This window comes from Elgaria multicarinata, chromosome 9 (genome assembly GCF_023053635.1).
Source record: "Elgaria multicarinata webbii isolate HBS135686 ecotype San Diego chromosome 9, rElgMul1.1.pri, whole genome shotgun sequence".
Lineage (NCBI taxonomy): Eukaryota > Metazoa > Chordata > Lepidosauria > Squamata > Anguidae > Elgaria > Elgaria multicarinata.
This window is the reverse complement of record NC_086179.1, coordinates 41,643,139-41,670,601: the sequence shown is the minus strand read 5'-3', so window position 1 is coordinate 41,670,601 and position 27,463 is coordinate 41,643,139. Positions and strand designations below refer to the sequence as shown.

The 27,463-nt window shown below is 41.3% G+C and overlaps 1 protein-coding gene across 8 annotated transcripts in view; it reads right to left on the bottom strand.

Annotated features, from left to right (window-relative positions):
* Positions 1-27,463, bottom strand: part of ANKS1B (ankyrin repeat and sterile alpha motif domain containing 1B) — a 373,862-nt gene that overhangs the window by 219,492 nt on the left and 126,907 nt on the right. For all 8 annotated transcript variants that reach the window (XM_063133719.1, XM_063133713.1, XM_063133716.1 and 5 more), the window contains exons 13-14: positions 11,989-12,560; positions 10,609-10,681 (exon numbers count right to left, since the gene is read on the bottom strand). In XM_063133719.1, coding sequence (XP_062989789.1) covers positions 10,609-10,681; positions 11,989-12,560 — 645 coding nt within the window. The remainder of the gene's footprint in view (positions 1-10,608; positions 10,682-11,988; positions 12,561-27,463) is intronic.

The window sequence follows — 27,463 nt, the reverse complement described above, 5'->3', positions numbered from 1 at the left end:
GTTTGGGCACTTGGTGTATGTAATTTCTGCTTAGGCATCCCTCTGAAAATAACCTGGGTTCTAATTGACTTTTAATATCTTTCATTGTGACTCTTTCCTAGCACAATTCTCTGCTCCATGGCGGCACCTACCACACATCTCCAGAGACAGAATCTTGCACTTTCCTGCCTCATTTCCCCCCAAAATATTTGTTTACCTTATATACCCAGAGAAAGCTTTACCCCGTTAAAGCATCCCATTGAGTCCAAAACTAGGTTTCACACATAAAGCAAAACAACTTGTCATCTCTATGCAACCATTTTGTTGCCTAGTAGAGGACTATGTTATATGCATGAATTGTTGATTCCAAAGCGTGGAATTGAAGCACAGAGTACTGGTAAGTGGTTGACAAAATGTCTAGCGAAGAATGCCACATTTCTCAATCTATTTGGAAACTTTAAGGAGAATCCCTACTGGCAAAACTCTCCATCTAAATCTGTTGTTAACCAAAATTGAGGTGGCTTTAATGGCTTAGCCTCTCTCCATCATTGTCCATCCAAATGCCATTTTTTTGTATGTCCCTGGACAATGTGATGCAGCCTGTTATCAACAAGGCGAGGGTGGCTTGAGGCTAATGCCCCATTTTTTTAATAAAGCTGAGAAACCTAAGGATACCCTGTGTGCATACCATTTCCCTAATTTTTGGCAATCAACTAAGAAGTGAAGTTCTGGTTCTCTTCCTTTGAAGCCAGGTAAAGGCAGCACCACCTGCTCTATTTCTTTTCTTTTCTTCCTAAAACTATCCATTTTCATCTCTGCAATATATGATTTTCACCTACAACTGACTTTCCTTGGTTGTATAGCCTTCCAATCAACTGGTCATTTCTACAATGCCACCTTCTCCTCCTTATCTGATACTCACTATTTTCCCCTTTCTTCGTCTTTTCCTACCTCATAAGTTAGGCCTATTAGAAATAGCATACTGACCCATGTGCTGAGCAAGTATAATGAAACCCATTTTCTCCTATGTAATGAATATGCATATATGTGGTTTTGAGAACAAAAATTTGTAAAAGTAAAGTTTCCCCCCTGACTCTGAACAAATATTTCAGATAATTTCTCCATTTTAGAAGTAGCTATTCCCCATTTTAGTAAGAATATATTGCATACGTCCATTGCATGCACATCACATCTCTAGTCCAAACTCCCATTAGACCCATGTTGGTTGTTAAAAATGCATACATGGGATCTATGTGTCTGTGTGAACAACAAGGATGCATGGCAACACTATAACTTTATTGTGGCAAGCAGAAATATGGCAGATATAGCTTTCTGTATCACACTGGTTGAATTCTGCCTGTTCTGTTTAAAAGCACAAAGCCTTTAACAAGAAAAAAAGATGGCAATGTTAGCCATAAAGACAGATGGCTGCCTGAGGAGTAAAGAGAACTGGAGGAGGAGAAAGGATGTAGTGAGGATGGGATCTCAGTCCAGACAGGAAACTTAGGAAGCTCAGTACCTCTGGGAGCCCAGCTTGTCTAGGGCTTGGAAAAAGAGAGCTATTACGGAGTAAAATGATTCCCAGTAATTACCAAATGTATCACCCTTGGACTCTGCTGGGCTTGAGTAAAGGTTGTAGCTGTCAGTTGAGATAGAAAATAATCAGGGCTTCAAAGTCACAATCCTTCCACAAAAAGGACTTCAATGTGAAACTGCTGAACAAAAATCTATTAGCAAATTTGATTTCACTCCCTCTAAAGGTGTTGAATTAGGAAAAGATGATGAAGACAAAGCAAAAGTGGGGGGATCCTGACCCACAAAGCAACATAAAAGCACTAATTTGAAGCCACGTGGTCTACTCTACCATCAAGATGTTGAACAGAAAGGAGAAAATGAGACAAGTGACTAACATCATGAACTCGGGGGGGGGGGGAGGGCAAGGGAGGAGGGAGGGGGAGGATCGACACAGCAACAATTTTTTTCCTCCAACAATAAACACCAATGTAAAAACCAACAAACCCCAAACTCCAGAAAATTGGGAAAAATAAAATCAGGATAAAACTGATTCACACACACTCTTCCTCTCTCTCTCTCTCTCTCCCCCACCTCTAACATGCATGTACACAAGAGGCAGGCATCTTTTTCTCCCCCCTCCCCCGCTCATGCAAGCAGCCCTTCTCAGTCACACAAAAACATGGGCACACACAGGTACTTTCTCTCTTTCCCCAACCCAACTGGAAGGTATACCCCCTCTCTGTCAGGCAGGCATTTAGTCAGTAGCCTACACTTGATGCATTTCAACACATGCTAAAAAGATCTATATTCACAACATTCTCATTTCACTTGGTGCTCTTGCCATCTCACACTTAAAATTCCCATTCCAGTCCTCAGCCACAAACCACACCATGGTTTGTGACTTCAAGGGATTTTCACTATAGTATTAAAGCTATTTCCAAACAAATGGCTCATCCATTATATTAGAAAAGGAGTAACTCATCATCGCTCCAAATATCATTGTATGTTTCAGCCAAAGTGAGCTGTAATCCGTGAAACCTTATACCGCAATACATTTTTTAAAGTACCACATGACTTTTGTTGTTGTTGGAAAGAAGAAGTTAATGTAATACTTGTTGAACAACAGTAGTACAGAACAGACTGCTGGGTATGTGTTTTTTTTACTCTACAGGTATGAAACATAAATATCTTTTCCCACACAAACTAGCCTCTCCCAGAGCTTGGCTACACAGTTTTAGAATAAAAAGCAGCAAATGTATTATTTTTTAATTCTATTTAGCTCTTATAAAGTCCACCCAGTTTGTTAATTCCTTTTCTTTTATATAAATGTATTGATAAGAAAGATCTCATTATACTGTGTTATAAGTAGCAGATCACTAAATATAACTAAAATAAGTGTTTATTTCATTTGTTTATATTCTGCCTTTCTACCAAAAATGGTACTCAAGGCAGCTAACAAAACTAAAATGCATGTATTTTATACAAAAAATAATGTATTTAGCTTATACTGAAAGCTGTTCAAATCTGTTTGCCCTACAACCTTGACTATGGACTCATGAGGTGTGCGTTAATAGATCCTCTAGCTGAAAGTGGAGTCACCTGCTCCCACATATAATTATACTATCTGTAGTCGCAGAGCGTCTTCAGACGGGGGAAATCAAGTTTCCTTACCGTCGTGTACCATCGCTCTTGCTTCCTGCTTTCTTCCATGTTGGAAATGAGTTGAAATTATATGCGGAAAGAGAGCAGAGACCATGTGGCGCATACAGATCAATGGGAACAGCGCCCTATTTTGACATTTTATAACACAACTTTCCAGCACGTGGCAGGAAATACTGTCTTATTTTGAAAAAAACCCGGCTTTACTGTGGATTAATTAACAACTCTAAAAATGCAGGTTGCTTACCTGTAACTGTAGTTCTTTGAGTGGTCATCTATGCATTCACACATATGGGCTTTGCGCCTGCGCAGAGACCGAACCGGAACCTTCTACAGCTTAGGGAAACGTTTTTGGCGGGAACCCCTCCCCCCACGCTACTGCGCATGTCCCTGGGGTTCCCGCCCTTACCTCAGTTTACAGGAGTCCGACATTGTGCCCCCATAAACATGAGTGTATACTAAATAAAGTAAAGTTGTACATTTAATTGTGTCATTTGTAAATTTCATACCACCAAGTGGGGATGGTGGGTGGGTTGTGTGAATGCATAGATGACCACTCGAAGAACTACAGTTACAGGTAAGCAACCTGCATTTCTTCATCGTGGTCTCTATGCATCACACATATGGGCGAGTAGCAAGTTGACATACCTTGGAGGTGGGTTGGTGCATCATTTCAGGATCTCCGAAAGCACTGTCCTCCCAAATGAGCAGTCTTGTCTCGCACGGGTGTCCAAACTGTAGTGTTTAACAAACGTGGACGGAGTGGACCACATTGCAGCTCTACAAACGTCTGTTAAGGGGACACCTCTGTTGAAAGCAACAGATGTTGCTACAGCTCTAGTAGTGTGAGCTGTCACAGACTGTTTCAGCTCTAGTTTTGAGAGAGCGTAAGCCAGTTCAATTTTTTCTACGATCCAACGCGATAATCGCTGGGATGACACAGGGAGTCCCTTGAAAGGCTCTCCATAACAAACAAATAATTGATTTGTTTTCCTAAAATTCTCTGTCCTAGCCTTGTAAAAAGCAAGAGCTCTTCTTATGTCAAGTGTGTGTAATGAAGACTCAACAGATGTTGCAGGATTCGGGAAGAAGGCTGGTAAAGTGATGTGTTGAGACAGATGAAAGGTTGACACTACTTCAGGCAGGAAGGCAGGGTCTGTGCGTAGCACAACCTTGTCCTTATGAAAAATTGTGTATGGAGCATCTATTCTGAGAGCTCTAAGCTCACTTGCACGTCTTGCCGATGTAATGGCCACTAAGAAGACAGTCTTGAATGTTAAGAGCCTAAGGTCTGTCGAGGCCATAGGCTCGAAAGGTTTCCTTGTCAGTGACTGCAGTACAACTGACAGGCTCCATGGTGGAATGATGTCCTTTACTGTCGGTATCGTATTCTTAAGTCCTTTTAAGAATTTACTAGATGTTGGATGTGTGAAAGGTGAAAAACCATCCATGCCTTGATGAGATGCTGTAATAGCGGCTAAGTGGACTCTGATTGAGGTGAGTTTGAGTCCCTGCTGGTAAAGTGTCAATAGGTATTTAAGGATCAGTGATATAGGGCAAGATTCCGGTGCCTGACTGTTCCCTAAGGCAAACTTTTGGAATCTTTGCCACTTTGCTGCGTAAGACTTTCTTGTTGAAGGCTTTAGTGATGCCAACAATATATGGTCTGCAGTTAAGCTTTCGACACGAGGAGAGAAGTGGTTGTTATCCTCCACACCGTCAACTTGAGGGTCGACAGATTTGCGTGTCGAACCCTGCCCTGGTGTCGAGACAGCAATGTCGGTATCGACGGGAGTCTGATGTAATTTCCGTTCGACAGCCGAAAAGCGTGGGAGAACCACGTTTGTCGAGGCCACCACGGCGTGATCAGGATGCAGTCCGACCTGTCTGTCTGGATCTTGGCTAGAACTTTCGTCAAAAGTGGGAAAGGTGGAAAGACGTATAGAAGTTCCCCTTTCCAGATTCTGGTGAAAGCGTCTCCTAGAGACTGCTTTCCTCTTCCTGCTCTGCTGCAGAACTTGGAACAAGCTGCGTTTTCTTCGGTAGCGAAGACATCGACAGCAGGTTGTCCCCAGTACCGAAAGAGGTCTTCTCTTGTCTCGGTGTCGAGTTCCCACTCGTGGTCGATGTGGAAGGATCTGCTGAGAAAGTCTGCAATGATGTTCTCCTTCTCTGCTACATGGATCGCAGTCAGGTAAGTATTTCTCTTTATGCACCAGTTCCAAATTCTGAGTGCTGAGCGGTTCAGAGGGTGTGATCTCGTCCCACCCTGCCTGTTGATGTAGGCAACTACGGTGGTGTTGTCCGTCGCGATCAGGACATTTCGGCCTTCGATAATTTGTGCGAAGGTCTTTATAGCATTTTCCACCGCTAAAAGTTCCAGGTGATTGATGTATTGTCCCCTCTGGGAAAGAGGCCAACGACCTTGAGCGGTAAGGGAGTTGCAATGTGCCCCCCATCCGATCAACGAAGCATCTGTCGTAATCGTTACCGAAGGGGTTTCTTGTTGAAATGAGACTCCCTCCAAAAGATTCTTCATCGATAGCCACCACTTCAGAGATGCTCTTACTTGCCTTGGGATCGAAAGGTAAGTTCGGCGGGCATTGCGTCGAAGGTCGAACGTTCTTAAAAACCACCCTTGCAAGATCCTCATTCTGAGTCTTGCAAACTTGATCACTGCGGTGGTGGCTGCCATTAAGCCTAGCAGTCTTTGGATTGTCCATGCCGAGACTTTTAAGCGGCTCTCGGTAACGATGACTAGGTCCCGAAGGGTGTCTGCTCTGGACGAGGGCAGGTATGCTCTCCCGTCTCAAGCCGATAGGGTTACCCCTATAAAGTCCAGTTTTTGTTGTGGGGTCAAGATGGATTTCTCCTCGTTGACCCATAGACCTAACAAGTCTAAGAGTGGTTAGTATATTCTTCTGGAGCATGTAACTGTTGTCCGCTACCAGTAGCCAATCGTCTAAGTAAGGGTATACGTAAATTCCTTTTTGTCTTAGGTGGGCGCACACCACCACCATCACCTTCGTGGAGACCCTCGGTGCCGTGGCAAGTCCGAAGGGGAGGACGTTGAATTGAAATTGGAGTGCGCCGATTGAGAATCGCAGGTAAACTTGATGCAACTTCCTGATGGAAATATGGAAGTACGCATCCTTCAGATCCACCACTGCGAACCAAACCCCTTTGTGTAGGAGCTGCAGAATGGAAGTAACCGTTGTCATACGGAACTTTTTCGGGGTGATATACTTGTTTAATTGCCTTAAGTCCATAATTGGTCGAAGACCTCCATCTTTCTTCGGGACCGTGAAGTAACGCGAGAAAAACCCCTGGTTGACTTCCTCTGCAGGTACGGGAGAGATGGCTCCCTTCGCTAGTAGAGTTTGTACCTCGAGAAGCAGAGGAGGGGATGGCGCTGTTACTTTCACCCCCGAAGAAGGAGGGAGGACATCGAGCTCGATGGCATACCCCGACTTGATGATAGTGAGCACCCAGGAGTCGGATGTTATTGACTCCCATTGATGGTAAAACGGTGCTAGGCGGTTCGCAAAGGGTAGTGGATCTGGGGCGAAGAAGTCAAACCCGCTGCTTTTTATTAAAGTTGGGCTGGCGTTTATCCTGCTGGAAACGACCCTGGTAGGGTCTTTTCCTCTGGAGTTGGTGTTGTTGCTGTCTTGGTTGCCCTTGGTATTGAGGACGCTGTTGCTGTTGTTGCATAGGTGGTCTCGTCCACCGTCTCGGTTTGTACTGTACAGAGGGAGCAGCGAAACCCATCTTTTTTGCCGTTGTGCGTGCTTTGTAGATGGAGTCTAAAGTATCATCGGTCTTGCTGTTGAACAAGCCCTCGTCATCGAAGGGCATGTTTTCGATCCTGGACTTGGTCTCATAAGCCAGGTTGGCAGATCTTAGCCAAGCATGTCTTCTCAAAGATATGGTACCCATCATACTTTTTGAGTGACAGTCGACCTGGTGCCGCGCGGTAGACAGCTGTTGTTTGGCTATGGCTGAGGCTTCAGCTTGAAAGACCCTAGCCAGCAATCTCTTATCCTCCGGGAGGTAATCACATAGTGATCCCACTTTGTCCCAGAGGAAGAGTTGATGGTTGCTTGGTAAGTTGAAGCTCTGATACCGAGAGAAGCAGAGGAGTAAATTCTTCTGCCTGCAAGTTCTAACTTCCTGCCCTCTTTATCCACGGGGGCGGAGTGAGCTTTTTGTGACTGGCCCTGAGCTGACTCTACTACAATAGAGTTGGGTTTTGGGTGTTGGACTAAGAATCCTGCATCCCCCTCTTGTATACGGTAGAGGGTTTCCAACCTCCTTGATGTGGCTTGTGTAACGGCTGGCGTCTTCCATGATAGCTGTGCTGTTTATTTTAAGGCAGGGGGAAGAGGAATAGCAATTGCTGAATTAGTCTTGGTGTGAAATACATCATAAATGGGATCATCCACAGGTTCATCTGTTTGCTGAATGTCCAATCCAAGTGCTTGGGCCATCCTTAACATATGGTCGGAGAATCTGCCCATGTCGTCAGATGGTGACGAAGGGTCCTGAGCATGTATGGCATCGTCTGGTGATGGTACCGACGGTGTAACTGACAGTCCGGATTCGGAGTCAGAAGGGTAATTATCCTCGGGTGAGGATAAACTAACCAGTTGCAGCTGGTGTTGTGGATCTAGTTGTTCCTGCTGTGTCGGTACCGTGGCGGTCGCAGTGGCCGGTATCGAAGAAATGTGGCTTTGGCGTCGATGAGCAGACGCGGGCGAGATTTGTTGAACCGAAGGTGGAGCTGAGGGTGGAGCCAGCGGTAGTTGGCATACCCTGGATGTTGGTGGAGGCTGAGCAAAATATGCTTCAGGCGGGTAATGGTAACCATGATCGTGTTGAAAATATCTTTGTGGTCGATAACAGTCCCAATCATAATAATCATGTCTAGATTGGGGCTCAGAGTACTGGGAAGCCCTGTCCCATTCACGTCTCGGTGTCTGTTGTCTTGGTGAGGGTTGCGATAAAAGAATAATTTCCTGAGTCTCTTGAGGCCTCGCGGGCTCTCTAAGTGAGGCTGCTGAGGCCGAGTCACGTATTTCACCCTCTGATAAGCTGGGAGGGTGCGTCGGTAACGTGCTTGTCGGTACCGATTGAGATTTCGGCGTCGAGTGAGGCCTCGGTACCGAGGCAGACGCAGACTCCGTCAGTATGGTCGGAGGACTTAATTGGCTCCGAGACGGTTTAGGCGGTCAGGAAGACCTAGAGGAAGGTTTTTCCGCCTCTTTCCTCTTTTTCTTCTTCTTTTTCTCCATTTCGGAGGAAGACTTGGGAGTCCGGGCCTTTTTCGTTTTTTTCCTGGCCGCGGAGCTCGCCAATGACCGTCCAGGCGTGAGGGGTATCAATGCTCTACTAGTCGCTCTGGATTCGTCGCACACTTCAGTGCTACGGTCAGCAACGGACTTATTCGGTGCCGTTTTGTCCATTTTCGCTGTGTCTGTGGCCCTGAGGGCTTTCTCCCACAAGATGGCGCGAAGGCGGTTCCTGGTTTGCTTGGTAAATGCCATACAATGGTGGTAGGCTTCTACTTTGTGGCCTTCGCCCAAGCAAATAACACACAGGGAGTGTCCGTCCGTAGGGGGAAGCTTAGGTCCACACTTGACACACTTACGCAACGGGGCCTTCACTACCATGCGGCTCAGGCATCCGCGACTGAAGTCGCTGAAGAGAATCTAACTAACAACAATTTTTTTTTGTATAGATTAAGAAAAACAAAAGGGAATATGAAGAAAAAGGACTGAAAGAGAAGAAGATTGAAAGATTTAAAGAAGAAAAACTGTGGAAAAACGCTAGAGGTTCGGTTTACAGGTCTAGGCACAATGGCGGACGATGAAGAACTGAGGTAAGGGCGGGAACCCCAGGGACATGCGCAGTAGCGTGGGGGAGGGGTTCCCGCCAAAAACGTTCCACTTAGCTATAGAAGGTTCCGGTTCGGTCTCTGCGCAGGCGCAAAGCCCATATGTGTGATGCATAGAGACCACGATGAAGAACCAGGAAATAGAGTGGGAAATGCGCAGGAAGATCACTGCATCATCAGAATGACCCACAAAGATCCACGAGTGGCCATTCGTGAGAGTGCAATAAAACACTCATCTGAAGAAGCTTGTAGTGTAAAAGTCAGAGTTTAATCTCCTACTAAATAAGGGAGGGGAGCAAAGAATTGAGTTCAACTAAACTTGCTTTTAAAAATAGGAGCTACTGTTGCTATATTCACTATTCTCTTTATTTGCTGCCATATGGTTGAAACTTTGGCAAGCTGATTTTCCTTAAAGCTGTTAATATCCTCCCTCAATAAGGGCAGAAGCAAGATAAAATATGTATTTAATTAGGACACAATTTTAATTGGAAATGTGTAGGAATGTTGATATAAGGCAGTTTTCCACAATTATTTGTTATATCTTGGAGAATATAGTTTATTTCTAGTTTATGCACTTAACTAGTAACTGTAACCATTTTCAAATAGAGATGTTAACATACAATGTTTTATATTGATTTTGCTGGTCTGCGACTGTAATAATAACAATTGAATTGAAAATTGAGCTTCTCCAGGTCAACAACCTTGGCTCCTAGGGAATGAACTTATTCTCTGAGGGTCAGGAACTCATTACATGAGGCACACATCCCCAACTTCTGTCCAGCAGGCAGATAGTCATATATGTGGCACACAGCACAATAAACATTTACTTACATGACTGTTTCTTTTATTTTTTGTTATTCAGCTTGTTTACCGAGAAAAGCAAGTTATTTGCTAGCACAGAGCAGAGACAGGTTGACTACCCTGGCTGCCATTGCCCTCTTGCTAAACATGCATGGGTGCTTAACCCATATGTGTACTTCAGTTCTTTTTTCCTTGATGCTTTGTCACTAGGGCTGAGATGCTTCATTTCTGGAGGTCATCCTTGTACTTGGTGGGCTGGACTCCCTCACAAGCTTGCCTTTTATAGCCTTGGGTACAATCTCCCAATTCCAAAAATGAAGATACTATGCATTACAAAATAATTGGCACCAAATCTGGTATTCTCCCTACGCCAATGTTGTGTGGGAAGCTAGACATAAGACCTTTTTTTTTGTTAGCACTGACCAAATAGCTTGGCTACTTGATGATAGATGTAGATTGGGTTGGAGTGGAGTGGAATGGGAGCAGTGCCAATTTCCAACTGAATACAGAAACCGAATTTAAGTGTATACTTTGAATTTCATACATCTTTTACTATGAAATGACTTTAGTAGTGGTGAAAGGGTGAAGGGTGCCCCAAAATGGTTGCAGTTTACCAAAAATGATGAATGAAATTAAGTCTAGCCAGTGATATCAAAATTTGCATGACACAATTTCAATACACTGGTATAATTTACCATTTTCCTAGCTATCACGGGACTTTATTAATTAGATAATCTTAAAGAAAATAAATGTCTTACTTGCAATACCATCATTAATCTCTTCTAATCCAGTGGTTATACCAGCATCTATTGAACTCATTATTTTATCAATCTGAAAGAAAAAAAGGGGAAATTATCCTTATGCCTTATTTTACATTTACAAGGATAGAGACAAAAGAATCACTTTTATTATTTAAAGGACAATGATACAATTGAAAATAGTATATATATTTTAAAAACAGCCAAAACCATCTAAGAGCATAATCCTATGCATGTTTAGACAGAAAAAAAGTCATTGCACCCTAAGATGCATTGGATTACACCCTAAGATGTTCATCATATGCAAACTAAACAATGTTGGAGCTATGTTACTGAATGTATGTGTGACGGGTACTTATTTTAGGTTTATTATGTTTGATGCAATACCACATAAGAGGAAAAAAACCTGAGTGGAGTTATGATAGAATTAGTAACACTAAATATTTACTGTAGTCAAAGACTGTTCATCAAGAACATATACACTTCACACCTGTCCGTATTCCAGCAGGCTGTATACCTTCTCATTCTTACAAGGCCAATCATATGTGCTTTATATAAAAGGTTTATGGACTACATGTTCAATTAACTTTGTTCCACCTATAGCTATTGTGGCTGCACATTTTTTGTATTGTCCTTTGTAATAGGAAGACTGGTAGATACAATTAGCTTTTGCAGGAATAATAGAAAGTTGAAGAATTAACAAGATATTTCCTCAGGTTTGGAAACTGCAGTATAGAGGACTATTAACAGGTTTTCACCTGAATGCCACAGCATGTCACAGATTACATCTCAATGACTGAATTCACTGTGGAGATAATAACTTCCATTAAACTCATGGCACTGCAACAAAAACCTCTGAATTCCCCCCCCCCATATCTAGCACTATTGGTGATAATTTGCAATATACTTTCCTGATGAACTGTCATTAGATATAGTCAAACTTTTATTTTCCTCAAAACGCAAGCATGCTTTTGGGTATGTGCAAATACTTGTATGTATGCAACAGGGCTACTGAGGTTTTCCTGGAGTTTCACAAATTGCATTTGAAATAAATCACTTTTTGAAGTTCTCCCAAGTTTCTACAAGGGCTTGTCAAGCAATACAGAAGTCTGCTAATAGAAATGAAGACACATCGCACATAAAATGTTCCACTGTACAAAGTGAACATAGGAAGCCACTATATATCTGATCTGACTATTTGTCCATTTACTATTTGTCCAAAAACCTTGAGCAGAGGTTTTTCCCAGCACCCACTACCCTTTAAAAACTAGATACAACATACAATTATCTGGATTTTGATTCAGGTCTCCTCTTCCCCCAGGAGTTCTTTGTTCTTATCTAACATGTATATGTATTAAAATAAATAAACCAAAGGCTTACTTCTTCCCATTCTGAAGTAAATGACGGTGTTCTTTCAGAATTTCCTCTAGAGAGTTCTGGGTCTGCTGTAGATTCATTCCAATTTCGTCTTGGTTTTTGCTCATTAGGTGGATAGGAAATGAGGTTAGAGTCTGATTTTGAAACATATTTGGATAAATGCAAGTCAAGGAGAGTCTTTGGCAAAGATCGTATTCTCCCAAGTGTGCAAGCACGTTCCAAAAACCCTGCTGCATTAACAACCCACTGATCCCCAGTTCTTGTGATACAAGCCAGTGTGTTAGTTTCTCCTAGATTACTTTTGGAAGGAAATATAGTTCTGTTTAAAATGGGTGGTTTTTTCTTTTTAACTGGAGGATCAGTGCTGTTTTCTTCCTGTAGTTGTGTCGAATTCAAGGTACTCCTGTTTAAACTACTTTTGTGATATAATTGATCAGCTGGGCTTGCTTTTCTATATAGCTGAAGTGGATTTTCAGGTGGATCACAAGCTGGTGATGATCCATGAAGTAGACCAGCAAACTGCTCAGAAGGGTGTGCCTCAAGGAACTCACTTTCAATGGATGTTTGCTGCGTTTCTGTAAAATATAACGTTTCATTCAGTTTATTATTTTAACCCATTAAAAAAAGGAAACAGACACCACCAAGAGAAAAGTATATTTATATGTTGTTTTTTTCTATAAAGTAAAATAAAAATTGTTGACACCACCTGCCAAAGAAAAACATATTTGCATACTTTTTCTTTGGTTTCTCTGACAAATTGGTTAGGGCTGATTGTAAAAGGAACCCTGGGGTAGGAGCAGGGAATCTATTTATCAAATTTGTAATCTATAGATCTTGAATGAGGTGTCTTATTTTGACAGCTCATGGTATATTTTTAGCCTTATGAAAACCCAAATAAACTTGACACTAGAGAGATTTGTAGCACTGAAATAACAGATTTATTATGGCATAACCTTTTTGTAAATTTAAGCTCCATTAATCAAATGCCGAACTATTGTCCTAATTTGGCAGATATTTCTCTATATATGTAGGTAGACATAAAACAAACCAACAGTGGGGGCAAATAGTCAATAAAATGCAAGAAGAAGGGAGTCTGTGACTTCTTGACCTCCATGGCCTTTTGCCACCATTTTTTTCTCCATGCTTTACTATATTTATGTCATCTATATTGACATGTGTCTATCTGCCAAATGAAGATAACACTTCTACATCTGAAGAAATCGGCTGGAGTCATGTATACGTCTGCCACAATATAATTGCTAGTCTTTAAAGCATTACAGGACGTTTTTGTGTTAACTGGAACAGATTAACATACACATCTTTCTGGAGTTCGGGAAGTCTAAGAGATAGTGGCTTGCTCAGTGAGTTTTATAGCTGGGTAGGAATTTCTGTCTTGTTTCTGACATCCCAATACTTTAGGGAAGTGTAAGTTGCTGGCTCAACAAACAGTTTCTCTATTAGTAACATGCCCACCTCTTTCATTCCAAGCATAGGCTTGTCAAGAAAACGATTTATCACACACTTGGAGTAAAAAGAAATTCTAAAGCAGCAGTGAGAAACCTTTTTAGCCCAAGAGCCAGAATGTAAAATCTATGGGCAGGGTCATATGTGATTATTACTGTTTAAAGTCTACTCAGAAGTAAGCAGAACAAAGTTTCTGCACTTCTACTCAGAAGTAATCCGGTTTCCTTCCTGCCAAATGTACAGCTTGATTTTTTTGCAGCATGTCTCCTGCTAACCAAATGCACAGCTTAAAACCTTTGCAACAATGCTTTGCAGTGTATTTAAAGATTAATTGCCTTTGACTACACTGATCAGTGATTAGCAAAAGAAGTTTATGGGAGTTCCCCACATCCCAGTCTAAACCAATAAACCTGGCATAGAATTACAACCCAACTCAGTAGAAAGCAGAATAGTTATAGTAATGTAGGTTGTTATCCTATTGATTTGATATTATATTTCCCAATACATATGTGCAATTGATATTTATTTATCTTTATAGCAAATCTGAAATCATCCATCTACAATAGACCTTTGTTAATTGGCAGTATCGAAAATACAAAGGTGTACAGGGTTTGCTTTTGATAAAATAACAGTAAAAATAACTTTTAAAATGTTTTATTATAAATATTCAGGTTGAAGACTTAGCACATTAGATACATTTTGAATCAGCTTCACTTTGGCTTTGACCCATGGAACATTAGAAATATAGCTAAGCCCTGAATTTGAAGGTAATCCTTAAGAAAGGTTTTTTTCCCAATGGGTTGGAGAGAATGTGGTTCAGCTCCTCATATATATATATTCTGGAATGAAAAAGCTATACACATTTCCTGCTAAATTATATGTGATGTTGGGCATGGCTAGACAAGGTGGTTGAGTGGGATGATCTCGTGATTTTATGATCATGAGATTGTCCCCCTCAGTCCACATGTAGCACGTGACGTCCCAGGAGGAAGAGGAAGTCATGGCTGCCTTTTTTTAAAAAAAAGACGCAGGAGCTGGAATGCACCAGGGTAAAGGTAAGACTTTTTTTAAAAAAAAAAAAAAAAACCTGACCCCGCTTCCCCCACCCCCGATGGGCATGAAGTGCTTGCAGAGGAGCTGGAACAAAACTCCGATGACAGGCCACATGTCCCATGGTCTCAGGATCATCCCGAGAACACGGGAAAAATCAGAATTAAGGAGTAGGGCGATATCCTAGGGCAAGGGAGGGATCATCCCTCCCTGCTCCTGGGATGCCCTGTGTGTCATGTGGACGCACAGGGACGTCCTGGGACAATCCCCAGGATATCGCCCCATCTAGACATGCTCGTTATCACCGTTGTGAGGCTCAGTCTACTAACTAACACTCTTCCTTCTTAAGAGTTTTAATTGTGAAAAAGTTTCTGATACATTAAATTAGATTTTGATTGTTAGACAGCAGCCACTTTAGTTTTGCTATTGCCTCATTCACCTGAATTGCTAATTTGCAAGTATTACATATGAAAACAAAAGGGCTTACAAGCCAACAAGCTGCAAATCAAGGCAAATCTATATTCTCTATGCTGATAACAGAACACACACACACACACACACCCCTACACACCCAATTTTTCTTTTGCATTCAGTTTCACAGACTGTATGTGCTGCATCAGGTTAAAATCCCTACTTCTGAATATGGTTCACACACACAACAGAATTGCACACAGTTGAACAATACAATAAAAATAATAATGCTGCAATTTTTGTAAAAGTTACAATTGATGATAAATTAATTCTTAAAACCTATAGAACGAAGATGTGTATTTCAAAACATGAATAGATTCAGTAGATGAGTAATGTTTGTAGAAAAATGCCTTAACACGTAGTGAATCAATTATATCTACCACATTATATCAATAATGAGCACTGCGGTTGCCATAGCAAGAGATTCTAGAGTGGAATAAAATCTCCTGCTTGAAATGTGTGCCATAGCTATGGTAACAAGAATATTATGATACCTGTGCTACTAATCTATTTAAATTCTCTCTATATTTGATCCAGGAAGAAATTTTAGAGATCCATATCTGGAAAACCTTTCTATAAATGTAACATCAGCCATGATTGCTGCATAATCACTAAAATGATTGGTAGTCAATAATGGTGAGAATTTAGCAAGCATCTGACATGAACGTATGTTTACAGAAAATGGATAATCCTTTTTAAGAATACTGCAAAGCAAGTTGCAGCTAGTTACTTTGTTTTTAAAGCATTGGTACATGAACCTATTTTGCATTATTGAAACAGTATGACATGCATGTTATAGATCAGAATATTCATTATTCCTTGTAAATAGCAAACATGTGTGGTTTGGAAATGAAATAAGACCAAAGACTACATAAGAACAAGTCAGCAGTTAATTCATATATGAGGACTCCCAAGGTATTCAGAAATGCTTCAGTTTGCATAGTAAAAGAGAAAGATTATTATTATTATTATTATTTATTTATTTATATAGCACCATCAATGTACATGGTGCTGTACAGAGTAAAACAATAAAATAGCAAAACCCTGCCGCATAGGCTTACATTCTAATAAAATAATAATAAAACAATAAGAAGGGGAAGAGAATGCACCAAACAGGCACAGGGTAGAGTAAAACTAACAGTATAAAAGTCAGAACAAAATCAAGTTTTAAAAGCTTTAGAAAAAAGAAAAGTTTTTAGCTGAGCTTTAAAAGCTGCGATTGAACTTGTAGTTCTCAAATGTTCAAATGTAGTTCTCAAATTTAAAAATAAAACCCAAACTGTCCGATAAGGACCTGTAGGGTTCAAAGAGTATGGGAAGAAGAAGAAAGATGTCCTTTCCTTTTCTCTGTCCAGATCCCCCTTCCCTTTCTCTGCAAACCTCAAACTGTGCTACAAGGTACCTGCTTTGGGCTGGCTGGAGCCCTGAACAGGAACACTCCTTTTAGGAATGGAGGATACACTGCAATATTTTGTTGGAGGTTCCACTTCTGCTATGTTAATTATAAAATAGAAGTGTTCACAAGCAAAAGCACAGACAAATAAGGAAACATCATTTCTACAAGGTTGTTCAGAACAAAAACTAGTCTTTTCTCTACTGTGAGGGAGTAGAGATGGTGGTTCTCATCCACAGATATTCACGTACAGCAAAGCAAGCCATAGCCTGATTAAGCCATTGGCTAAGGCAGCTGTCAATAAAAGCTGCCAATGTGAAAACTCAGATTCTCAGCTTTCACATTACAACAACAACAACAACAACAACAACAACAAGTCTTTCACTCTTGTAGAACCTGAGATATGAAATAAAATCCTCAGGCAATATTGTGTCCAATTGTTGTGAGAGAAAGAGCCTGCTAACACCTTTCAGTGTGTTTAATGAAGTCACAGTTATGATTGACATTTCAGGAGCAGCACTAGGCATAGAGATAAGTGTAGAATGATCATTTGTCAGCATAAGGGACATTCTGTTTCATTTTGAATCCATTTTTGTGATTGCTGCCCACAAAAAACACAGTATAGTTGTGATTGGGCAGTGACATATCCAGCTCAAAATAACAGGTACAAGCAACAAATTCATGCTCTTTCTAGCTTAGGTTCCCTTTCATGGGGGAGGGGGTAGGAGGAGGAGGAGGAGGTGGAGGTAGTAGTAGTTTTCTACCGTTGAGTTTAAATGTAGATATTTAAAAAATCAACCTGCTAATGCAAATAAAATCTGTAGTTATAGATATGTGGGATGGGAGGGGGGTAAAATGAGTCAAAGATGGCACTTTGAGGCATTAGCCTCTAGACTGACAGAAGCGGCTAGTTGAAGATTGCTTCTTCTGTTGCAGGGGATTCTGGTACTGAAAAGATTGATATGTTGTTGCTGGGGTGGGTATTGAGGCTGTTGGCAGTACCATTGGTGGGATCTGAATGTCGACACTTGTTGATGTTGTCCAAGTCCCGTTTTCTTAGCAGTCTTCTTAGACTTTTGAATAGTATCTGTTGCCTCATCCATTCTCAAAATAAAAAGACTTCCACCATCAAAAGGGAGGTCTTCAATTGGGGATTGGACATCTGGCCCTTTGAATGCAGCCATGCATGTCTACACAAAGCCACTGCTCGTACCATAGCTTTTTCTGCTTCGTGTTGATCTGTATCGATCTGCTGACTTGACAATTTAAGGACTTCAACCTGAAAAACCCATGCCAACTCCTGCTGGTCATCTGGCAAGCAACCATCAAGAAAAGTTATTTTGTCCCACAAAAACAGTTGGAAACAGGCCATGGTGGCCTGGTAATTGGTAACACGAAGACTTAACATTGTCAGAAAGTACGGACCATCATATCTAAATGATCCTTAAAATGCCCCATACCCTTCAATTGGGAGGCTTGGTCTGGGGCACTCACTGCATCATCAAATGACAGTATCTAAGGTGGTACCAATGAAAGCAATACCAATTGGACTGCTAGTCCTCAATCGAGTGTGGAGAGGTTTCTTTCTCTCTTAAAGTATCTCTTCGGTCTGAGGCCAGTGGAGATGGCAGAGGTCAATTTTTAACCGCTACCTCGGGAACTGGGTCCCCATGCCCTGCTTCTCTCCACTGCAGAGACGTAGATCATGATGGGATGGGCGGAAGAACAGGGCATGGAATGTTTCTTAGTGGGCAAGACACTGTTGCTGTTGAAGGTTGTCAGTGTCAAGGAAAAACTGATCCCAAATAACAGGCCTGGTAAAAAAAAAAAGGGGGGGGCCTTCTAAGCTTTGCTAGAGTCCTTTGCTGCTGCCTTCTTCTGCTGCTGCTTCTGCTTCCGGCTACCTGAATTTAGTTTTTGCTTTCATAGCTAGGTGGGTTTGTTTTGTGTGCTTTTTGCTGTGACTACTGTCAATGACCAACCTGGAGTAGGAGGATCTGTACATCCCATGTTAGAGCGGATGGAGCTAGTGATGTGGGAGCCAGAGTGAACATTCTCATAGTCTGTGGGGTGGTATTTTTTGCTCGTGGCTCAGATGATTTAGGAGCGTCCACAAGCTCAGCCTCCAGTGCTCCTTTCCAATGTACTGCTTTCAGGCGATCTGAGTGATTATGGCAAGCTTGCTTAGAGAAGCTCATACAACGCAGCCAGGTCTGACCGCATTGTATGAGCCACTTGAGCTTCTCCTAAAGAAAACAGAGCAAGTGTCCTTTGGTGGGGTGGTGGTGGTGGTAAATTACTACAGCGTACACACTTTCTAAAAGGTGCCTTCAGGGTCATATGCAAAATCCCGCAGCAATCAAAAACTGTGACGTGACCAAAAATCCCTAACTACTACAACTAATTAAAAAGACAAAAATGAAGAGAAAGAAGAATAGAGAGGAACCTCAGCTGACAACGTCTCTCAAAGAGAGCAAAGTTCCCTACAAGGCAGCCAGTAAGAATGAGAACTGGGGAGATAAGTGCGAACCTGCTAGGGACAAGTGCAGTAGGATGGTGGGGAAGGGTTCCCTCCAAAACCATCCTCAGCTATGAAAGTTTCCCAAGCCAAGGCTCTGTGCAAGCACAAAGAGCCCATGGCCTGATCTACACCAAGCAGGATATGACACTTTGAAAACGGTTTGAAACCTGTATATGGAGTGTGTCCTGTGCTTCAACAATTGTCACTACTGTTATAAGCTGTTTTAAAGCAGTAGTGTAGATCCTATGATTTATTTATTTATTAGATTTTTATACCGCCCAATAGCCGAAGCTCTCTGGGCGGTTCACAAAATGCACAGAGACCACAAAGAAGGATTGTTATTCCTTTAAAAATTGGGTTTGGTTATTCCAAGATCTGATATAGTCTTTACCAGGGGTGCATAAAATCAGCCCCAGAGCCAAAACTGGCCATCTGGGGGTCCCAAACTGGCCATCTGGAGTTCTCCAAAAGGCCAGCCCCCCTTCCCTTGGGCCAACACCTTTTGTTCCATCCATCAGTTGCTGGTGGTTTCCCAGCTATTGTGCCATTTCCCCCCATTCTAAAAGATTAAAATGCCTCTCTTAAGACTTTGTTACTGACAGTAAGAGCTTTAAGTAAACATATACTGGTATTATGTGTGTGTTGGTCACACCCTTTTTGCCTTCAGCCCATTCTTCTATAGGAATGTGCCCCCCCCCCAAGATTTTCTCTGAAATAGAATTTGGTTTCGGGGCTGAAAGACATTCTGCACCCATAAGAAGGGTGTGAGCTGGGGGCTGCAGGGTTGCTGTACTGTGTTTGTACATCTTTCTTTCTTTTGTTCTTCATTTAAACTAAAGTGTTGTTAGAGTGGCATTCACAAAGCTTTTTATGTGAAACTTGAATATACCTTTTTTCCATTAGCCCTGCCAAATGTTAAATTCTGAGGATTTTCCCTCATTCTCTATAGGCGTCTAAATGTCATGGAATGTGAATCTATCCAACAAAGCAGGTGTGCACATACAAGGAAAATGCACAAGTGTGTTGCAGCAAATTGCAATCACATACCGCTGTGGAATTCAAAATGATCTTTCAATAAGCCCTGAGTTCTGATCTGCAAATGCTGGATTGCAGCAGCATTAATAGTATAGCCTCAAGGTAATCAAAGTATGGATAACTAAATACAAATCTGTCTTCTCCAGGACAGCCTGCAGCTTGCAAATAACTTGAAACTGATAAAAAAAGTGCTTCTGGGTACCACAACCACACAGGCATGCAGGGAAAGTGTTGGATCTAGGAGCCCAGGGAAACTGCTCTTTCAAGGGGAGTGCAACCCCAACCAGAACAGACTGACCAGCAGCATCTCCATCTTGCCTGGATTATGTTTAGGGTGTAATCCTCCATCTTGTCAAGTATCCAAGGCAACTGGAGCGCAGAAGTGATGTTTGTGGACACTCTCCAGGTTCTCTATATTTCTACTAGATGGGTGATTTCGCCCATCAAGCAGCGGTGCTTCATGGGGGAAGAGAAATAAGCTGGAAATATTGTATGGATTGTTATTCCTTTAAAAATTGGCTTTGGTTATTCCAAGATCTGATATAGTCTTTACCAGGTGTGCATAAAATCAGTCCCAGAGCCAAAACTGGCCATCTGGAGTTCTCCAAAAGGCCAGTCCCCCTTCCTGTGGGCCAACACCTTTTGTTCCATCCATCAGTTGCTGGTGGTTTCAAAGTGCCCCATTTCCAAGCGCTGAGATGTAGCCAGGCTACAAGAGGGAAACAGAGGGGTTTCTGGGCTCCAAGGTCAGAGCCCTGTTTCCAACCTCAGAGCCCAGAAACCAAACAATCCTATATCCCCCATAATGCTGTCTGGGGGACAGAGGATTGCTCTCTTAAGCTTGCTAGATCCCATCTATTCTTGTACTGACTTCAGACACCATTTTATCAGTCCCCCTGATTTGCATTTGTGTAACTTCTCTATATTTCTTAAGTTCTTTCTCTAATTTTCCATACAATAAATGGATTTCTATTGAATAGCCAGCTGCACAAAAGTGATTTATCTAATCTGTATATAAAAAGCGATAATAGTAAGAGTACTAATTTCGTTGTCAATGCCATAGCCTTGTAATTACCTCTGACACAAGCAGCACTTTTTATAATACCTACTATATCCAAATACCTTAAAATAAATTAAAATAAACATTTTTGTTGCCAGAATTAACTAAACTTTGTATATATTTTGATATACTCCTTAAATAGCACCTGAACACAAATACACATACATGACTTATTCATAAGCCTGTATACCTATATGACTAGCCCAGTCAATTTCACTGTGATAGCTCAAGTGCAGGGTTGCTTGTTTTCCTAATTTTATTCCAAATATTGCTAATCTGAGTCTTGAGAACTTACAGTAAACAAAAGGCAAGAGTGGGATTTTCCAGAGCCAACAATTCCAGAGGATAGCAGCCTCTGCTGCGTCTATATACCATCACTCTGTAGCCATTATACTGCTCCCTCCTGTGCATCTATATTTATTTATTTACTGTAGTTATATGGTCTCCCATCAACATATGTTCTCTGGGCGCCTTACAGAACTGGAAATAGCATCTCAGACCTTAAAACTTTTATTTTAAGTGTAAGTTTGTTTCAAAGGCCTGGGTGATTAAAAAGATCTTCATCTGGTGCTAAAAAGAATGTGGAAGGCAACTCTCTCTGAAGAGGCACATCTACAGCTTCAGTATCATTGCTGAATGTGAATGTGCATATCAGGATATCAATACATCAAAAATATTTACTACTTAAGAGTGCCATATGCCAGGGATGGGGAACCAGTTTCAGTCCAATTGCCCCAGTGCTAAAATCTTAGGGGCATATGCCAGCAGTAGATATGGCCACCATCCAAAGTGGGCATGGCCACTCCCAGTGTCAGCGGAGTCACTGCTGATATGCAGCGCTCCCATATTTTTTCACACACGAACACACACCTGATTCACACATTATCTCTCTCACACACACACATACACACACACCATCTAAATCCTGTTCACACCATTTGTACACATGCAAATCAGCTGAGGGGGCATTATTCCTTCCCAGTGTTAAGAGAAGCTTCCTTTCTCAGTGGTGAGTGGGGAAAAGGGCTTACCTTTGATCTGCTACAGATTAGAGATAACCCTTTTCCCATTCTTAGTGCTGAGATGGGGGAAAGGTTTCTCCCCAATCTGATGTAGATCAGAAATAAGCCCTTTTTTCTTCTTAGTACTGAGAAAGGGAGCATCTCTCAGCACAGGGGCAGAGAAAAGGGCTTACCTCCAAAATAAGAAGTCCAGAATAAAATCCAAAACTACACGTGCATACACATGTCCTTCTTTACCTTACCTGATATAGTAACTAATTCAAAGGGAAAGTCCATTGTTCTAGCAGACAACGTAGTGCCATGAACCAGAAATTTTAAACCTGGATCTTCAGTCTGACCTTAAGCAAATCATTTCACTAACTTGCTATTTTAGTTGTCATCTGTCTATGTAAGGTGAGAGGCAATAACACATGGACATTGGAAACTGGTTTTTGTATGAATTGTATTCTAGACAAAACACCACTATTAGATAGTTTTGTTGTTCTAGAGAATACAATTTGTATTTTATACATTTTACTGTATAGTAAAATGTTATGTGCCTGAATCAATTTAAATATTTTTCAACTTAAATCCAGGATAAATTTAAATGTGACATTTTACTTATGAATACATCATTCTTAGCAAAATCAATACTACAATTAAAACACAAATGCCATGTACATTTTTCCCTGGAACATCTAGATCTGTGTTATGGCTAACACTGTTAAGGGTTTCTGAACAGCATAATGCCCAGAGTCACTAAGTAACACTGTAGGTATACTTAGGAATATATAAGCTATCAGACACCCAGCATTTTGATGTTTTTCTAGTTGCCTAGGCAACTGTGCACCACTGTTATGAAGCTGAGAATTTTAAAAAAAAACTGAAAGGTAATCTTCTTGAATGGAAATCCACTCAAACTTAAAAGGGCCCAGTTAGTGAGTGGTTTCATTTACCAAAGAATTGCTTGTGAAGTCAGTACGACTGCTCATTCATTTTACATTATATTTTTAAATCAGTTGAACAAAACGGAAAGAATACTAATTAAAATCTGGTGTTAATCTTTAAATTACATTAAATTCTTGGTGGAAATAATGGATTAATTTTATTTTAATCAGACAAATTTTAAAACATTCTGATCAATTCTAAAAACACACAGTTTAATTTTAAAAGAAAATGTCCAAAATCCATTTCACTGTAATATCTGTATTGGGCCAAATCAAATGCTACAAAATACAGTGCCAGCTTTAGAGTTCTCCAGAACTCTTCATCAGGCAAGATGATAAACAAAGCAAAAGGAGTGGGTAGGATAGCTGATGTTCAGGGCATTTAAATTGTAAATGATTACAATTAGATCTTGAAGCTTATATTCAAGGCATGGGAATACGAATTCCCACATAATGACTTTTCCCAATGAAATTTATTATTAATTTACCACATCATAAATCAGATAATATATTAAGCAACTATGCTGACTTTCAGATAATTCTATCGTAAATGTACATACCAGGAAGATAATTCATATCAGTGAATAATAGACCACTGTCTGAGAATTCATCCCACTAAGTAAGGTGTGAACTGTGTATGGACTCAAACTTCGGAATTTAGCAGCAGGGCCCAGGCACCTTACTCAACATGCCACTGAGACAACTTGTAATTGTAGGGAAGCACTGACTTGAGCCTTGCTATTCCACAGCACTAGTGGCAGGAAGAGAGATAAGCTGTCCAACTATAGCCAGATTTACACCAAGCAGGATATGATACTTCGAAAATGGTTTGAAAACTTCATATGGAGTGTGTCCTGGACCCCAACAGTTGTCACTACTATTATAAACTGTTTTAAAGCAGTAGAATAGATCCTGCCTAGGTTGATAAAATCCCCTTTTCAGGGGACACTCAACTTTCAATTGTGTCACAAGTAAAAAAAATGCAACAGAATTAAATAGTTTGGATTACAGCATTGCATCATAATAAACTCTTTTCTTACATTTGTTCAGCTAACATGGCATGGAATCTCATACAGATAAAACTATAATCACACCATTAGGCCGAGATTTCAAACAATGCATGAGAAGGGTTAGAAGAAGTTGTATGACAGCTTCTGTTTTTCTGACGTTTCCCTTGCTACTTGAAAAAACAGAACAACAAAAGAGGAAGGTAGGAAATTGTCAGTCTGGTTTTCCTTTTGTCATAGAAGGTAACCAATGAATTATTAAGCCCTTTGAAAACATAACAGTAAGTGCTAGCGCTGTTATTTTCCTCTCAACCTTAAAACGGCTACTTTTTGTACTTTCAGATAAAAGTATCTCCAAACACTTTAAATGTATCTCCAAACACTTTAAACACAAGTAAAATGACACCTTCATAATTTAAGTATTTGCCTTTAATTTTAAAAACTGGGTTTGTTAGATGGAAATGCATTTGGCATGGGTATGCAAACTTTAACAGGAGTCAGCTGGACTGTTTGAGCCATTGTCTTAGCTTGCAGAAAAGTATACTGCTCCCAAATATATCAAATGCTTTTGGATTATGTTTCTCCCAAACCATGTACACATGCTATAGGTCTTTGAGTTGGTAGTCAGTGCCAGCTCCAGGTTTTTGAGGGTCCTTGGTCAAGACACTCTCAATGGGGGCCCTTTCCTCAGGGAGCTGCAACTCATTTTTTTCCTCATCATTACTGTCGCTTGCTTGACTGGCAGAGAGGCAGTGAGCAAGCAGGCTGTGGCATCTGCTGCTCCTTCTTCTCACCACCACTGTTCTCTGGGCCAGAGTGAGAGGCAGGTGAACAAGAAGCTGCAATGGTGAGGAGGAGTGACTCAAGGGGGCTCTTGTCAGTGGGCCCTGCTGGAGTATGGGCCCTCAGCAGGTGCCCAACTATGGCTATCCTTGATGGCAGCCCAGTCAGTAGTTCAGAGCATACAAACAAGAGCATGTTCCATCCATTTTGAGCACAAACCAAATTATGAGCTGAATTTTGTACAGCTATCCCCATATGAGCCCAACAACTGTTGATATGCTGTAGTGCAGTCCTTGCTCCAAGTGTCAAAACTCTGTGAGGCAACCTTCCCCAACCTGGTGCCCTCAAAAAAACTTTTTTATTTAAGATGTAGTTCAAGTGTGGCTCTGCAAACAGAACCATGATTTGATAAGCATGCTATAATAAACATTTGCAAAAGGGAAAATGTGTTGGAAAACCTGTGCTGTCTTGATCATATACACCAAGTCACTGAAAAATGGTAAGACTCCTAAGAGGATAAAATTGCACTCTGAGCTGTAAAACTATGTGCACTTTCCTGGATGTAAGCCCCATTGAACACAGTGGAACTTGCATAAGATTGTATTTTAAGAAATTTAAATTGGCATTCAAACTATCATAATATTCCTGGCGATTCTTCAGTCTCTATAATGAAAATTGATTTAAAACAAACAAACCCATTTATACCATGTTTTTATTTTATTTGTTACATTTATATACCGCCCCATAGCCAAAGCTCTCTGGGCGGTTTACAAAAGTTAAAAACAGTAAACATTAAAAGCATACAAAATTTTAAAACATAAAAACAACAGTATAAAAACAACTTTTCCAAGACCCTGAAAATAACTGCAGCCTTAATTATGGTATAACCATTTACTACTTTGTCCCAAGAGGCTTTATATAGCTTAAACGTCATCATGTGGTTAAAAGAAGAATGCTGGAAAGAACTGAAAAAGGACGTTTTGAATGCTCTCCTGCCCTGCAGATAAGAGTAAATTTGTACTAGAGATGTATGGATTTTGTTAAATCCATTCTGTGTTTTTCAGATAGTAAGGCTTCTTTCATTCTGCTGGCAGGAAGAATTGAATTGTTTTTAGGGATGTATTAGAATTTTATTTGACTTGTGCAAATGCACATTAGCAAATCTCTCCCCAAAGTAAAAGGAAAAAAATGATCTGCAAGTCTGCAGAATCTGCACAACTTAGAATAAGCCAGTCCACAGCAACATCTGCAGGTCAGCTTCACTGTCCTTCCCTCACCTTGCAGTTCCACAACCCACCAGAGCTGATTTGGGAGAGACGGGAAATTTCAAAGGTGAGGGGAAATCCTCTCCATCATAGAATCATAGATCATAGAATCATAGAAAAGCAGAGTTGGAAGGGGCCTACAAGGCCATCGAGTCCAACCCCCTGCTTAATGCAGGAATCCACCCTAAAGCATCCCTGACAGATGCTTGTCCAGCTGCCTCTTGAAGGCCTCTAGTGTGGGAGAGCCCACAACCTCCCTAGGTAACTGATTCCATTGTCGTACTGCTCTAACAGTCAGGAAGTTTTCCCTGATGTCCAGCTGGAATCTGGCTTCCTTTAACTTGAGCCCTTTATTCCGTGTCCTGCACTCTGGGAGGATTGAGAAGAGATCCTGGCCCTCCTCTGTGTGACAACCTTTTAAGTATTTGAAGAGTGCTATCATGTCTCCCCCTCAATCTTCTCTTCTCCAGGCTAAACATGCCCAGTTGTTTCAGTCTCTCTTCATAAGGCTTTGTTTCCAGACCCCTGATCATCCTGGTTGCCCTCCTCTGAACACACTCCAGCTTGTCTGTGTCCTTCTTGAATTGTGGAGCCCAGAACTGGACGCAATACTCTAAATGAGGCCTAACCAGGGCCGAATAGAGAGGAACCAGTACCTCACGTGATTTGGAAGCTATACTTCTATTAATGCAGCCCAAAATAGCATTTGCCTTTCTTGCAGCCATATCGTACTGTTGGCTAATATTCAGCTTGCGATCTACAACAATTCCAAGATTCTTCTCATTTGTAGTATTGCTGAGCCAAGTATTTGTAACTGTGCATTTGGTTTCTATTTCCTAAATGTAGAACTTGGCATTTATCCCTATTAAATTTCATTCCGTTGTTTTCAGCCCAGCACTCCAGCCTATCAAGATCACATCAGTTTCCCTTCTACTAGTGGAACAACAGCATTGGATTCAACCCATTGCATAAGAAGGGGGAAGGGAGAGAGTGAATATTTATTTATTTATTTTTATTTATTTAGAGTATTTTTATCCCGCACCTCAGCCAAAAGGCTCTCGGAGCGGCTGACAATGTATCAATAAAGAAGACAGTCCCTACCCTCAGGCTTACATTCTAAAAAAAGACGTGACACACAAGGAAAAGTGGATGGGGAGGGAAGAGGGAGAAAATAAAAAGAAATTAAGGAGACTGTTTAGGCTGGTGGGAAGGCCCTGCTCCGTCCTCTCATCTCCCAATGGAAGGGCAAACCAACAGCTCCTTCTTCCCCACAAGGTGAAGATGTTAGCCCTGTGGGGGGGGGGGGGTCCAACTGAAGCAGGCTCTGATGGTGCCTGCCTGCTCCAGTCTCCCTCGCATCTTCTTCCGCACAGGGTGAAGATGGCAGTTAGCCCTGTGGGGGGGTGTCCAACTAAAGCAGGCCCCGATGAATACCTCAAAGGGCATTCCTAATTTCTAAATATGGAATTCAGCAAATTCCC